Source organism: Fistularia commersonii, chromosome 12 (assembly GCF_037954325.1).
Source record: "Fistularia commersonii isolate RoL2024-O1a breed Wild chromosome 12, RoL_Fcom_v1.0, whole genome shotgun sequence".
Lineage (NCBI taxonomy): Eukaryota > Metazoa > Chordata > Actinopteri > Syngnathiformes > Fistulariidae > Fistularia > Fistularia commersonii.
The window spans coordinates 18,243,904-18,260,288 of record NC_141295.1 but is presented as its reverse complement, the minus strand read 5'-3'; the positions used below and the strand labels follow the sequence as shown (position 1 = coordinate 18,260,288).

At 42.8% G+C, this 16,385-nt stretch overlaps 1 protein-coding gene across 6 annotated transcripts; it reads right to left on the bottom strand.

The window, feature by feature from the left end:
- Positions 1–354: 354 nt before the first annotated feature.
- arfip1 (ADP-ribosylation factor interacting protein 1 (arfaptin 1)) lies at positions 355–16,301 on the bottom strand. 6 transcript variants are annotated; one of them, XM_086157501.1, is made up of 10 exons: positions 16,242–16,301; positions 14,394–14,779; positions 11,105–11,206; positions 9,010–9,118; positions 8,487–8,588; positions 6,331–6,443; positions 5,882–6,103; positions 3,832–3,989; positions 3,561–3,735; positions 355–2,511 (listed from the first exon to the last, which is right to left on the bottom strand). In XM_086157501.1, the coding sequence occupies exons 2-10, from the start codon at positions 14,775–14,777 to the stop codon at positions 2,356–2,358; spliced, it is 1,521 nt and encodes a 506-aa protein (XP_086013627.1). In that variant the 5' UTR covers positions 14,778–14,779; positions 16,242–16,301; the 3' UTR covers positions 355–2,355. The 6 variants fall into 6 exon arrangements, with proteins under 6 accessions (XP_086013627.1, XP_086013626.1, XP_086013631.1 ...); XM_086157500.1 differs by lacking the exon at positions 16,242–16,301 and adding an exon at positions 15,857–16,185; XM_086157505.1 differs by lacking the exon at positions 14,394–14,779 and having other exon boundaries at positions 16,242–16,294.
- Positions 16,302–16,385: the final 84 nt, after the last annotated feature.

The window sequence follows — 16,385 nt, the reverse complement described above, 5'->3', positions numbered from 1 at the left end:
GAATTCTCAGTCCAGTATTATAATGCATGTATATAATCTTCTTTTTATTCACCTTTTATTCAAATAAATGTACTCTATCTCACGATTATTCTTAGTTCATCCATCTTGAATATCATTTTCAAGTCAGTATTTTCCCACTATAGTATTTCTGCCATGACTAAAGTCTAGGTTGTGGCCTGAAAACACACATGGCTGCTTTGTTTTTGCCTCATCATTGATGTTCTCTCAGTAACCCTTGGTAACACACACACACACACACACTCCTAAATCAAACTGCCTCCCTTTTGTTTGTTGGCCCCTGCTGGTGACTGTTCATACCGCCGTGAAAAAAAAAAAAAAATCCAGGAAACTCGCTGGAAAGGAAAGACATTTATTCCCCCGCCCGAAAAAAAAGAAAAGAAGTTCCAGAACATTCAGGATCTTTTTTTTTTTCTCGACACGAAGTCTGTTTAGGGTTGCATTTTTACAAAGTAGTGGATCCGCCGCTGCAGGTCATTCCGCGGGTATTCAGAAAACTACAGGTAAAACAGGGGGAATTACAAATATATATCCATCTATCCCAAGAAAAAACTGGAGGTTGCTCAAGATTCATACATACTATATTTAGCATTAAGAAACTACCGGCTGCGACTCCAGTACTGGATATAAATACCAGTGTCTCAAACGCCCCATTTGATAAAATATACTTCTCAAAGCCCGACGGAGGAATCTGTTAGCAGCTCGATCAGAAGATGCTGGTCTCTCAAAATTTACAAAAAAAAATTTTTTTTTCAAGTTCATCGTATTTTGGTCCGTGCGAATCTGCCTGCTGTGTTTTGTCTGTGGAAACGCACAAGTTTGCATAAATATCTTTAAGAAAAATGCCTGAAGGTGATTTCTTTTTTTTTTTTTTTAATTCATACGTGCATTTAGACGATTTTGGTCTGAATGCGTCGCAAAAAAAAGAAAGACGAGGTATGACAGAGGGGAAGGGAGGAAAATAAAAAAAGAAACAAAAGAATAAATCAAGGCACATTTAATCACACAAGGCCAGTCGTTTAATGGGAGAGGATCGAACTTTTGACGGCGTGAACGTTCGCAAAAATCGGGGAACCCGTGAAGAAACCGTGTTTTTGAACGGAGCCGGACTGATGCCGCTTGAAATCAATGCCTTTGAGATTCACCTGAGCTGGTCAAATCTACATGATCGGTCCCAAAAGGCGCAAGGAGTCAATCATCAGGTTAAGAACACGATCAAAAGCTGTTAAGTTTTCTAACCGGCCAAAACCGAGACGTGTTAATTTAAACCCCCGGATTGCCGGGTTTGTATTTCCATCAACCGGTGGCTGCAGGCGAGCCCGCGTTGAGCCGACGTTAGCGCTAGCTTGATTGTTTACACTCGGATGACGCACGTTGCGCGAGGATACTTATTTACAAAAGCCGCGCTGTTCGCCTTGTGCGGAAAGGGACGTTCCCACTGTGGAATGCAATCGAAAATTTGGTGAAAGGCGGCATTTCTGGGAGGAAAAAAAAAGATCCGACGGCGTTCGAGAGCTCGACCCGCAACTTGCCGCGTGAATGCAAATCGCGACGGAGACGTACACGATGAGAACGAGGGTTCTCGCTGATCCGATATCCCGTTTCCAAACATCGCTGGTGTCGACCCTTGAAGCAGCATCAGTCGGGCCTCGCGCTTCCTCCAGAGTCCACGACCATATCGGCGGCTGACGTAAACAGCCGTTACACATTTGGGCAATGTTTTGGAGCTAATCGTCTGTGACTGACGCTCTAATTTGCATCTGCGACTTCTACCCGGGATATAGAAAAGGTGAATCGGTCAGTTTCAGAAATGTCGGGAGAGAATGATTTCCTGGTTCTCGGTTTAAATCCTGAACCGTCTGGAATGTTACAGAGAAGTCCGCCGGTGAGGAAGCCGACCGGGCGTCTCGTTCCCGGAATCCGGATCAACGGCGGACGCGATTGTAAAGAACGGGAGGAAAACGGCAGTGGTTTTGAATCCCACGGCGCCGGGATACAACATTCATACGCTGGAGTACAAAAAAAAAAAAAAAGGCAATTTACAGTTTCCAAATAAGTTTACCGCAGCAACTCCTGTCCGGTAGATTGACCGGACGGCGTAAAAAAAGTGCATTTCCTGTTACTTGTGTAGAATTGGAAAAAAAAAAAAAAAAAAAAAAGATTTCAGACAGATTGTGTGTTTTTCTTTCTCATGATGGAGGATTAAGAATTCTCAAAGGTAGAAAGGCAGTGACAAGAGGAAGAGGGATTGCGACAAATTATAAATTTCGGTATGATTTGGACGTTTCTCGTCCGAAACGGCTCCCAGCTTAGCTCTGCAGGGGGGAGGAGGAGTGATTAGTGCTCTTCCAGCCAGGATGGACTGTCCCCACCTGGCATTTTCAACTTGATGTGGAACTGCTTGAGTGTCTGTTCCAGCTGCTGTTGGTTCCCGGCGTAGTAGGCGGCGATGGCGTTGTGGAACAGGATCAGCTGGTTGTGCAACACCTTCACCTGTTCGGGACGGCAAAGAGATTCAATCCGGAGATACATCATGTCGCTCTTCGCATCCAACACGGATCCCCGGGCCGCTGGTAGATGTAAGATAACGCGTGCTCTTTGTTGGTTTGTTGGGGAAATTCATTAAAAACGTATCCCTGATCATCTCAACGGGGTGGAATAAACACGGTTTGAATTATTTAAATCAGGGGTCTCGGACTCGCGGCCCTTGGAACAATATTTTGCGGCCTCCTGACTGAAATCAAACCTTTGTGTTCGTGCGGCCGGCGCACGCATTTTTTTTCGGAAAAGTAGCTTTGCGATGTATTTTTTGCTTCAAAATTTGAAACCAAAGAGAATGTGTTGATGAAAAAAACTCTAATGACATGGTTGAAACTATCTTTTCTTATTTCGATAAAACACACATAAATGATAGCAAAAAAGAAAAAAAACGGGCAAAATTAAAAAGATTTAATTACCAGAATAGCTAAAAGCATCATAAACATTATACAGGACTGTCTCAGAAAATTAGAATATTGTGATAAAGTTCTTTTTACAAAAACAAAAATGTCAGACATTCTGGATTCATTACAAATGAGCTGAAATATTTCAAGCCTTTTATTATTTTAATGTTGCGGATTATGGCTTACATTTTAAGAAAACTCAAAAATCCTATCTCAAAATATTAGAATATCATGAAAAAGTAATTTTTGTTTTTTTAACTGCATTACAGAAGATAAAGAACTTTATCACAATATTCTAATTTTCTGAGTCCGTCCTGTACATGCTACCTATCAATTTTCTAATATATTCTACAGGCTAATTTTACCACAGTGACAAGATTTTCTCTTTTAACTCAACAATATTTTTAGGATGTAATTTCATCATTTTTTTTTTTTTTTTAATATTAATTCATCATGTATTTTTTTTTCAGAGGAACATTTCATTCCACATAAAGATTTTTATAATTTTCCTGTTTACCTCCTTTTCACCCCCTGATTATTTAAATGAAATTCTAAAAGCTCATCCAGCACGGCAACCCAGAAAACCAGCGTCCAACAAACCTTGTTCTCCTCCAGGAACTTCAGCTTGACGGAGACGTCGTTTCGCATCTGCTCGTACTTCTCGCGGTGGAGCTGGAACTGCTGCTGGGATTGCTCGATCTTCGGCATGGTTGTAGCGTCGCGCGGCCCCAAATTCAGCTCCTCCAAATCCGTGCGGTAGGCATCGTATTCCACCCTGGCCGGGTTGCACGCAACGACACGCGATCAGGGCGGCGCACGTGGAGATAACCGGGACCAAACATGACGGGATTGAATCTTCTTCGCGGGTTACCTGGCGATTTCATACTGTTTGATGTTAATCATGGTGTCCTCGATGGTTTTCTCCACCAGCGTGTTCACGCTGGAGATGAAGAAGTTGATGGCGCCCAACAGCGTCTCCCCATTTTTGGACAAAAGTTTTTGGGTGTCAGCGTTGTAGCCAAACTCCTCCTGGGGAGCAAAGTTTCGCATGGTGTCAGAGAAACGTTGCATTCGTGGCACAAATCACATCATTTTCAGAAGGTTAAGCAGCAGATTCTTGGACGTCACGCCAACAACGGGTTGTTTTAATTAACCAACACAAACCAAATGCACGGTTGTACATGCACTCTCTGTAACTTTGACACCGCTTATCCAGCTATCCTCGCTTTCACTGGCAGTTGATTGCGATCTGCCGCTCGATAGCAAAAGGTAGCGCGGGTAGATCGCGTGATTTGTCACTTAATTGACGTACAGGGCAGCCCAGTCTGACCCCTGACCTTTTCCTGACACATGGTTAAGATAAGATGAACTTTATTGATCCCCACAGGGGACGATCCTTTGTCACTGCAGCGTAACAGTTATAATGTCAGAAATAAAAGAAAAAATAAAATAGAACAGAAAATAATATAAAATAAAAATGAATATAAATATTATAGGCAGCAGGGAGAGCATCAACAGCGACAACAGACAACTTAATGTAACAGGAAGGGTGAAAAATAGACAACCAGAGCTAAACGACAATATAAATAGAGTGACGACAGCAATAACAAGAATAAAAATGAATCAACAAACACCACGCATGCGTGTACATCAGCTGCAAAGCTCTAGCAAGCTGTTGAGTTACCTGGTTATCCTCCCACTTATTCCTTTTAAACTTAAGAAATGGTATTAAAATGAGTGGGGGAGCAGGACCAAGTGAGAAGCCAAAAACTTCTGCAAGTAGTGGGATAACTTAAATTTTACTGTCATTGTCGAATTTGTTTGCCTCATCAGCCACTCCGCCATCACTTTACCCAAGAAGGGAAACGTGGAGCGGCATTTTCGGACTGTTCATACAAAACTACCACACTTTTATAGTTAATTTGTATTTCTTTTAATTTTTTTTTACTTTTTAATTCCTCTCCCTTCAGCCGCAGGGAATCTCAAAATCTTTGTACTTAAGACCTTAAGACACTTTATAGCCTTGACTTGTTACTTTGACACTTCGTAGTTATATTTGAATTTCTTATTCTCCGCTCCCCCCCTTTTTTTTTTATATGCTGTTTATACAATTTCCCACTATTATTTATTATTGTTATGCTTTACTTGAAACTCTGGCATAACAATTGCTTCAAATAAAGTTGTTTTTATTCGTATTCTTATTATTATTACGGTAAAAAAAAATTAATAAAATTTTCTACTATTAATTATTATTGTTATATTTTTCTTGTAACTCTGGCACAACAATTTCCTTCGTTTGGGATAAATAAAGTTGTTCTTGTTCTTATCATTATTATTATAATTATCTTTTAAATACAATTTTCTACTACTATTTATCATTGTTATATTTTTCTTGTAACTCTGACACAACCATTTCCTTCCTTCGGGTTAAATAAAGTTGTTCTTATTTTTATTCTTATCATTTGGAAGTGTGCTTGAAGCTGGCTAGCAGCAGCTGCTGTCCGCACTGTGCCTCCCTGGCTGATTCCATTCAGTGCACGTCATCATGACAAATAAATTGTATCGTGAAAAATGGATTCATGCAGTTATGCAAGGTACACCAACCTATATTATACATATAAAGAATTCTCAATAAATGTGTTTTGCGTTTTTACAGTAGGTAGATCATTATGACTCGGACATTTCATAAGTAGCTCACATGCTGAAAAAGTGTGTGTAGCCCTGCTTCGGGGTCTCAGATGAACCTCCTGCATGTTTTTGGACCGTGGGAGGAACCTGGAGGAACCCCCCGGCAGACACGGGGAGAACGTAGAGGCTCCACATGCAAATCCTTGCTGCGAGACAGAAATGCTGACCGCTACGCCCGCAATTTTCTAAAAATTCCAATTTCTATCTTGTCACGGATTCAGTGGAGGACTCACGTGAAGCTCGGGAGATTTGAGGCTGAGGTCGGCGAAGGCGTCGCCCAGCTGCCTCTGCGTCTGCATCATCTGCGACAGCTGGGCGGCCAGCGTCTGGGCCAGCCGGATCACGTTCTGGTACTTCCTCTTGTTGTCGCGGAGGACCTCGATCTGGGCCTCCAGCTCCAAGTCCACGGTTCTGGAGCCCCGACCCAGCTTCTCCGACAGAATCTGCCTGGTGCACTGCGGACGACGGCGCACTTAAAAACAATGCTGGGATTTACGTGAATTATTTTTTTTCTTTTCAAATACCGAGGCTGAGTTTAGCTGCACAAGAGCATGATTGTGAAAATCAAGACAGAAAATGTTATTGTGGGTGGTTTGGGGAGGAGGTGAGGGTGAAACTGAAGGCTCAGAGGTAGCAAAGTAGAGGAGGGACATAAAAATAAATCAAGGACAGAGAGGATTACTTTATAAGTGTTGATGCTCCACTTTCTCACTAGGTCCAGTTTTTCCATGGCAGGGTTCTTTAAGTCGTCTGAAAGGACCAACGCTCCGCTCTTTGGCTGTGCTTTCATAGCGCCTGGACAATTAAAAGTCATTCACTTAGCGATTGAGTTATTTTCGATTGACAGGAAGGCTGGCTCGATAATTAGGGAGGGACAATCCAAGGGTAATGGTTAGCAAGAGGTGCGATGAGATTCTCGACACAAAAGCTTCAGTACAGGACAAACGCTAAGCTAAGCTAAGGAAAGAAAAAAAAAAAAAACCAACATTAAAATACCATTAGTCATTTCCTAGCGGTCACATTCAAAGAGATGGAAGGAGCTCCAAGTGGAATGGAGGGGAAATGCAGAAAAGATGCTTTTTGAACCGCTCCACCGAGGCGAAAGAAACCGACGGCGATCGGTTGAAGGTTACAGGACGAGTCGACCCAGATCGAGCTGGAAAGGAGAGATTTTAGCAAGTTTACTAGCTGTTAAAAGAAAATGGATCCTTGACGGTGCAGTTTAAGTCATTTGAGACAAAATTACAGATCATGTCCTTTTAGCTCGACCGACGCCGATTCTGTTGTTACCCGCAAAAAGACAATTTACAGTCACCGTAGCGCACGTTAGCCCTGGTGTGCCGCAAGGCTCCTTTGTAGGTCCTGTTTGATTTTCCATTTTTGTGTGGCCCCTTTGGGAAAGCAGTTTGGCGTGAAGCAGACTATGGATTCATACCCGCCCCTCCATCGTGCACCATCACCCTGTGCTTTGGCACAACAAGCTTCAGGCAATGAGGCCTGCAAAATACATAAATTAAAAAAACAATAAATCTCTTCTTTTGATCGCCGTAATTACCTGACTATAAGCTGTGAATTGTTTAAGCGGCTGATTTATGGATTTTTTTGGGGTCCAACGAACTTCACGCCAATAAACATTTAGTCTCGTCATATTGGACCAATGAAATGACGGTGAAATTCGCAGGAGGAAGACCAAGATAGAGATCAGCCGGAGAAAAAGGATGGATGGACTCTACCTTGTGTTATTTATGATTAATCTTTTTCATCAACCGTGTTACAGGCACTGTTTGGAAAAAAAAAAAAAAAAAAAAAAAACACATTAAAAAAAATTTCTGTGTAAATATCTCATGTGACAACGTGGACACCTGAGGCTTATTGACAAATGTGGCCTATATATGTAAACATATGTATATTTATTTTTTGCTGGTGCGGCTTATATTCAGGTGCGCTCAATAGTCTGGAAATTACAGCTCTTGCATCTAATGGCTTCAGTTCATTCTTTTAGTTTACTAAATTGCGTTTCTCTAAATGCAAATTCTACTGCTATGTTTCTGCTGTTACTACACTAAAAACTATCTCCCTTTTTTTAATTTTAGTTAAAAATGTAACTAAAGGAACGAAATGAATTTTTAATTAATTCACATTGATTAATTCATTTAAGGGTGCGGTTACCATTTTGCAGTTCTTTTATACAAATTTGAGTTACGGCAACAAAACCAGAACCAGGTTTGTGTCACTTTCACATCTTGGCTCAATTTTCGATTAGCAGAAGAATAACAGAGGGAAGGATATCAGATACTTTTCTATTATTTTAATTCGATGGGGGTCTCACAACAGGACCACGCCCGTCATGTGCGTAGACATTTCTGTTTTACGTATCTCTTATTTCTGACCTTCAGATTTGATTCACCGTCAACAAACGCGCCGATGGACGGACTTTCATTTCCAACTCGTCCGAAACCCTCTTTCAGTTTCAGAGCTCCGTCAAGAGTCTATGGATGATGACAAATGTTGCGAGCAAGGAAAAAAAAAAACACCCGGCATGAAACAGAAAAGCCCTCGGAGTTCCTAAGCCAGACAAACGCAGAAGCATCAAGAGGCGGAGAGATCTGGAGATCTAAGCCTGGGCGGAGAAATCACCCGGCAGCAGAGAAGGACCTCCGATAAGCCCAGATTTGCGAAGAGCGGTGAGCCGATAAAACAGGTCTGTGAGTCGGGATAGAAGAGGAGGGGTTTGGTTCTGGATGGCGGGCGGCGGACGGAAACCAAGAAAGGCACAGGAGGTCATGGTTTAGTGTTGACAGCTCTGTATTATCTGGTTACTTGTATCACTGCGGGTACCTTTCTCAGCCTGACTAGCACTGGATGAGCGCGCCAGGCGGCAAGCGACAGCTGAGCTGGGAGCTACCGGTGCCACGGGGGACGCGGGCAGGCTTGTCGACCCTGGGAGATATTCAGAATTATGACTCGCGCCTGCAGAGGTGCGCTGAGATTTTTCTCGCGGATCTTATGTTCCCGTGTTTCTTCGGTGGCTCTGCTCAAACAAAAGCCATCAGCGTGAATAAAAGGGGGAAATAGCCATAGCAACATTGGCCGGCGGAGATGTTTGAATTTGCATTTCTGACGCGGGCGAAGTGGAGATCAGAGGATCCTCATTAAATTCAATTGGACTTCCGGCTTTACAAATTCTAATACCGTCCCCGGATGGACGCCTGCACCTCGGAGAAGCTGGGGGACATGAAGCAACCATGTAAAATGCAAGGCAGACATTTATTTAAAAAGAAAAAAAAAAAAAAGAAAGACAGTCCTGACAAATTTCTGCGACGCCGTGAAAATAACACAGTTATGGCGGTAGAGAGTTTACCTTTGTACGGTCCCGATTCGATGATGCCCTCGGTCGTTGTCGCAAAGTTGCCGGAGTTGACGCAGGATTCGGAGAGGTTCAGGGCCACCGGTCCACCGGGGTACGAGTCCTGGGGAGAATTCAATCGTGCAGCGAATGAACAGATAACAGTAAATGTGCATCTTCCTGATGCCCAGAGTTGTAATGATACACTAAATTTAGCTCAACACAAAAACATATACAGTAAAACCTTGTTTTTCGCGGGGGTTACGTTCCAAAAAGAACCCGTGATAGGCAAAATCTGTGAAGTAGAAACCTTTTTTTTTTTTTTACAATTATTATACAATTAAATACTCTATTATACATTGCTGCTGTCGTCCTTATGTTTTTTTCTTCCTTCTTTATAGAACGAACGGAAGATTCATTAATTCCGTAATGCCGACCTACAGCCGCATAGCTTTTACCTTCCCTTAGCATGTCCAGAAGTTTCACTTTATCTGTGATAGATAGCATCTTCCGCGGGTGCTTTTGTCACTCCAGAGCGTTTTGTCAACATTTTGGGTTTTAGAGAAACTTGAAATTGCAAGAGAATTTGCACGTACGTAATGTAAATTTGGCAAGCTGTTTTACGTACGTGTACATATTAAACTGCAACGTTATTGACGTACAGGTAGAGAAGAAGCAGGGTGACTTTGGACAGAATGCAGAACACAATGCAAGATGCAAATCCGTGAAGTAGCGAAACCGTGAAAAGTAAACCGCGTTACAGCGAGGGATCACTGTATATGAATTTTGGAATTTGACACAGTTAAATGTGATAAATACAGGTGAAAGTTCGGTGTCAGATGAAAAGAGCGAGGGCCTCCTGAGGTCAGCATGAAGAATACTTCTTTCACCTGTTCCTTTGGGCTTTTCCCTTCAGGGAAGATCGATTCCACAGCGAATTGACCTTCTCCATGTATAGCTATTCTCTGAATCCTCCTCTCTCATGCCAACTTCATATCCTCTCTCACTACATCCATAAATCTTCTCTTTGGTCTTCCTCTAGACCTCCTGCCTGGCAGATCCACCTTCAGCAACCTTCTACCCAGATCTTCACCTTGGTTTGTGTTCATGTCCAAACCATCTTAGTCATACATGTCCTGCACCCCTGTGAAAAATTATCTTCTTTTCCTTTCGGCTTTTCCCTTCAGGGGTCTCCACAGCGAATCCATCTTCTCCATCTCACCCTCTTCTCTGGATTCTGCTCTCTCACACAGACTAACTTCAGTTCCTCTCTCACTACGTCCATCAATCTTCTCTTTGGTCTTCCTCTGAACCTCCAATTCCAGCATCCGTCTACCAATATGTTCACTATCCCTCCTCTGTACATGACTCTACCATCTCAGTCTGGCTTCCCTCCAAAACATCTGTGCTGTTCCTCTGATGGACTCATTCCTGATCCTCATCATCCTCCTCACTTCCAAAGAGAACCTTGACATCTTCATTTCTGCGACCTCCAGCTCTGCTTCCTGTCTTTTCTTCAATCCCGCTGTCACCAAACCATACAGCATCTGAAGGTCTCACCACGGTCTCCTCCACCTTTCCTTTCATTCTGGCTGACAGTCTTCTATCTCTTCGTACCCCTGACACTTTTCTCCACCCATTCCAACCTGCTTGAACCCGATTCTTCACCTCTTTCCACACTCTGTTGCTCTGGACTGTTGAGCCTATGTACTTAAATCCTCTAACTTCTTGATCTCCACTCCCTGCAGCCTCAGCGTTCCACCCGGGTTCCTCTCATTTCCTCAACAAATTCTGTCTTGCTGCGACTAACTTTCATTCCTCTCCTTTCCAGAGCATACCTCCACCCGTTCCCTGCTCTAACTGCAGATCACAATGTCATCTGAAAACACCTTTTACCCATTATTTTTCTTGATGTTTTGATGAAAAGTCAAGCTGGGAGTGTCAAATGACGGGTGGTTAGTCTGACCAGGTGTGACGTATTCATCAAGTGGACCCTCGGTATCCCGACCCAACCTTTCAGCTGAAGGTGGATGAGGATGAATTCTAAATTCTAAGGTAAAGGCTAGTGAAAGCGAGTGCTCGAGAACGTCTGACAGGTCCGAGTCCTTACCCTCTGGAACACACTCTCGGGACTCTGATCCAGATCTCCATTGCTGGTGACCGGGATCTCAGCGGCCGAGCTTCTCTGAGACTCCTCAGACATCCTGCGCTCCTGTAACGACGACGGCGGAATTAAATCAGGCCGTTTAAATTTTTTCCTGTCGTCCGCAGGGAGGAAGGCTGAGGATTCCAGGCACGCGGCGGCTTCGGGCTGCCACCTTGTGGACGACGCTGCGGAGATGAATCACAGCGAGAAGCCAGAGTTCGACGGCAAGAACAGATGCTAAGATTCGGGTAGTCGGCAGAAACGTCGGTGCGGAAATGTTTCAAATGAGCACGGTTTTGTTATTTTGATTCCGAACACTGGAGGGACGCAGCAGAGAACCCAGCGCCAGGGGAAAATGTGAAATCACCCAACTGTCCGGTAGAATAGTACAAAATCAAGTCACATTTGACTTTCAATACATTTGCAGGCGTGGAAAAAAAAAAAAAAAAAAAAAGCTTTGCCAGCTGTGAGCCATTTAGGTTGCAGACATACCATAACGTTCTCGCACGGCCGATGGCGTTTTATCACAAAAGACAACCGGTTTAGGCGAAAGGATTGTGGGTATTTTTTACTGCGGGACATCTCTTATGTTGTTATTATTCAGTTTTTATGCAACTCAGTGACTGGCATGGGTTACACTCGTGTCTCCACAACAAACCCAAAGCAGAAAATTAACTTCATCACACTCAGAGAGGAAACAAATTTTAACACTAGACGCGGCTGGATTCAACAAATACAGGATGATCGAAGAATTACAAACCATTGTGGATTTTGATTTTCATGTTTTGTCACTGTCAAAACATGAAATCTAAATTAACATTTAAATCTGGGCACTTTTTCCTCCCGGCGAAGGCATCTGATTGATTTCAAACAAAGAAATCCCCGCAGGTAAATTGCAATTGGTCGACTTTAGATTCTAATTAAAAATAAACATAATGCAGAAATCAGCCAGATTAACCATTTGAAATCCTCTCACTTTAATATATTGACACTTTAAAAAAAAAAAACTGTCAGCCAGCTGTTGCTTGATAAGAGTTTAAAAGCCTCGACAACAAGCTCTCGCAAACATTTTGATTAAATGCATTCTCTGAAATTCTTATTCCAAGGTCTTTTTTTTTTTTTGAATAAAGGTTTGAATTTCACCCGGATCAGACTCTGGGTTTGCTCAGCTATATGTACATATATATATATATATATGCACTTTATATCAAAGCTAGCATCTTCGGATTTGTTCATCTATCACTTTGTGTGGATTAGGTCTTTCTGCAGTTCAGAGGTGATTTAATGCAATTTGAAAAATAATAATATGCATGGCGATTCGGAAATAAGACGCAAAGCTACATCAAAATGTGGAGGATCGCAACCTGTGACCGTCCCCTCAAAATATACATGGATCCCAGAGAGAGACAATGAGGAAAACGTGAATCAACCAATCGTGCGTCGACGTCACATCTTCTTACTCACAGAACTTTCTGAATAAGCCTCGGGATAAAACCGCGACAGGTTGAGCTCGACAAAGCTAGATTCTGATTATAGCTAAAAATGTCCGTCTAAATATATAAATTCTGGCTCTATTTCGCAAAACCGTGACCCCTTAGACCATCGTTTTAAACGATTTCATAAAGTACTTTTACTGCGAGTGTCATATGACCAACGCATGAATATTTAAGGGAAACAGGACTCCTGCATGCAGTAGGGGTGGAGATACTTGGAGAACTCGTTCAACTGCCCGAGACAAATTTTTACATTAAGACAACCAACAAATTACATTTTCTCACAATACTGGCTGACCAGAAATGCTATTTTCAGCCTTCCGTTTAGCAGCAGTCGTCCAGTAACATGCTAACCATGAATCCTTGTTCCGTAGTTATGTATGCGGCGATTCAAGTTGTGAGTTAAATCTCTGGGGGGAAAAAAAAGATCGGCCGGAAAAACCCCACCCACGAACCGTATGTTCGGCGGTCACAGCAGACGTGGTAAAGCGGCTGTTCGACATGGAACCGGGAGAGAGAGAAGACAGCTAGCATGATGTGAACAACAATGACCTAATTGTTCATTTAGCTTCCTCGCCTTTACAGGATAGACTCGTGCTGCCCTTAACTTCAGAGGAACGTGACATAATCACGTTGCACAATGGTGCGTTTGCGCTGCCAAAATGGGAAATTATTTCCTGCAGGAAGGCCAGTAAATTCTGGATTACGTGTTTGGGATAGCTGGATGAAGAGGGTTTCAAGAAGGGAAAGACATTTGGTTTACAATTCTCGGAATCTGCCACGCAATTCTGAATGCAAATCAAGTGCCAAGAGAGCCATATATCCCGGCGGCAATGAAAAGTTGGGGAAATGCCTGCGAATGTGCGTCCAGGAGTCCAAAATCCAATTCATTAATCCAGGCACGTGACTGACAGCCTGTAGAATTCGAAACTCCGTTGACTTACTTTGCATGGAAATATTGTGAGACAAAAATAAGGACAACTTGATCTACGTATATCGCATTGTAGCACGTATTGATACGAAAAGGGGGTTTCAAATGAACTAAATTCAATGCAGTGTGACCATATCTGATAATTTTGGTATCTCGATACTGAAAAAAGCCTCATGTTTTCTACATATTTAACATCTAAACAACTGAATATATAAACATTACCACCAAGACGGATGTTTTATTACTAAGAGTATACACTAAAATACACCGAGCTACTTCATTCAGTTATTTCCTCCTTGTCTTCAGACCTTTGCCAAATCCTACAATGAGGCAAGTGACAAAACAATGAATAAAGAATGGAGGTTCCTGGGGTCTTGTTGTGTTGCCTCAATGCACAAGTCCTTCCTGCACTTTTGCTATACGTTTTTTTTTTTGCTACACAACTGTTTCAAAGTGTCTTCCATCCATCACACAATTGGGCAGCTTTACCACAAAGCATATAACTGACATGAGCGAGAATGATGCAAACTGAGAGCGACACGTTCGCCGGCTCTACAAATTTCAGAAGCCACTTGCTAAGCAGAAAACACAGCTAAAGCAAGAAAAGGGGAACCACGATCAGCGAATGGCTTCTTCCCAGTTTCGCGCTTTTGATTCCGACAGCTAGAACGTTTCAATTCAAATCAGACTAATCATTTAACCCGTAGGAAAGAGACCCCTACGACCGCCACCACCAGCCTGAAAGCGGGTCGAAGCACCGGCATGAAAGGAGCACAGTAAGGAGGCGCTAGAAAGGAAACTGATTGCTCAAAGTGAAGGTAAATATCACCTCTGGTTGACTGGGAGCCTCTCCACTTTCCTCGAGTATCTCAACATGGCGACTTGTCTCCTGTCCCCCATTGTCTACGCTGGCAGCCATGTGGGCAGCAGCAGCAGCAGCAGCAGCAGCATTATCCCTACACATTAGCACACTCTCCCTCTGAATGCCCTCATCTTCCTCCTGAACATGCTTCGTATTGTTCTCTGAATTGTCGTCAGCACTGTCAATATCAATGTCATACAGCGTGTCATCCGCCTCCGTGTAACTGTCTATGTCCTGCTGTTCCACGCCCTCACTGAATCTCTCCTCTGCTTTGTCAGATGCCTTAAGATCCATCTGAGGGTCCTCGGGGGAGGTCTTCCCCGATTCAGTCTCAAGACTACCTTGAGACATACCTGAAAGACAGACAGGAGGTTATGAAATGGTCCTAATGCAGCACATGTTGTACTGCACGCCTTGCATCATATTGTGCATCATGTGAAACTCAGTGTCATATATATATAGAGATTAAAAAAAAAAAGAAAAACTCCTTAAATCTGTTTATGACGATGTCTGCTTCTCGTACAGAAAAAATATCCCCACTCAACTTAGCCAGAGCTGTGCTATTCCACTGATACTCATCATGAATCTTTCGATCTATAAAATACTGTCAATTATTAAAAAACAAGGCTCCACTTACTCATAAAACCCTGAAAAACTTCTGCAGCTACAAGTGCCCAAAGAAATTCAGTTTACTATTTAATAAACCATAGAAAAAAAAGAAACTAATGCTCAAGACAGCACAAAATTGAAACCTTTAAAAAAATATAAAATAATTTCGATTGTTAAGGTACATATTGCACACTACATACTAATTAAATAACCTAGTCAAAGTTTGCAAGTTTAACAAGACATGAAAAAATAGACAACTGTTGATCATTTTAAACATTACAGCAATCGTGGCCTTGGATAAAAACGTGATGTATTTTCTTTCCAGGTTTTCAGATTTATATAAATATCATTTTCCTATTTTTTTCAAAGGTTATAGCTTCCCTAATTTGCACTGAACGCACGGTCTCCATAACGCCTTACACGAAGCTGCTGCTTATGTTCAAACAAAGTTACCTGTTGCATCAACAACACCCGCAGTCACAAATCAAAAGTTATCAAAAACGTCCCGAGGCTATATTTGTAACTTTAAAAACATTTAACTTGCCGAAAAGGCAGCGGGGACGTTAAGTTTTGGACACGTCAAGGGCCTTTTACTGAAGCTTGCATTTAGTTAGCTTTCAGCTGTCCACTAATTTGAGGTAACCTGAACGCACCAGTCGTTGACGTGTTATTAGCTAAACGTAGCTAACCAGGGACGACCACAAGCGGCAAAACGCCACTAATACTTGAAAACTCGAGTGGGGGCATGACAAACGGCACACATTTAGTACTTATCCACGAGTGTAACCAAACACCACGGGGAATTCGGACTATTACATTACCTGTCCGCTGCTAAGGCTAACTCTTTAGCTAGTGAGCTGTTAGCCGTGGCGGTAGTTAAGGTTAGCTGGAGTTCTTCGTATCCTTCCGCGCCAAGCGTCTCCCCAAAAAGTCCTTGCACTCGCTGTTAGTGTAAGTAAATCGGCTATCAAATTGTCATCGGCGTCTCCGAACTCCCGACAAGTCCAAAGGACCTGCACATTGAATCCCGGAAAGACAGATTCACAGCGCTGGCCCTTCGCTTGTCATCCGGAGCGTACCGCATCATTTGTTGGCTTCGCTCTCCCCCTGCTGTTAGCATCCGCTGCCTGCAGTTAATGTCTAATTTTAATATAAACGAATATACACTCGAAGACGTGTTTTACATGTAATCTCGGCAAATGTTACCCTCTTGTTTGTCACCCACGCTGTTTCATGCTCAGGTCGACAACTAGCCTTCACTTTGATTGCACCTTAAAATAAGAACTCGGTTTCCCAGAAGCCCCCGGGAGACGAAACGCATAGTTACGTTTCAACGCAAACCGAAGCCAG

Excerpts from the sequence above, each read along its gene's own strand:
- arfip1 (XM_086157501.1), bottom strand. The coding sequence starts at position 14,777 with ATGTCTCAAGGTAGTCTTGAGACTGAATCGGGGAAGACCTCCCCCGAG. Across the intron at positions 8,589-9,009 it reads CGAATCGGGACCGTACAAAG|GGTCGACAAGCCTGCCCGCG; the intron begins GTAAACTCTCTA and ends AATATCTCCCAG. Across the intron at positions 6,104-6,330 it reads GGAGCATCAACACTTATAAA|TGCACCAGGCAGATTCTGTC; the intron begins GTAATCCTCTCT and ends CGTCGTCCGCAG.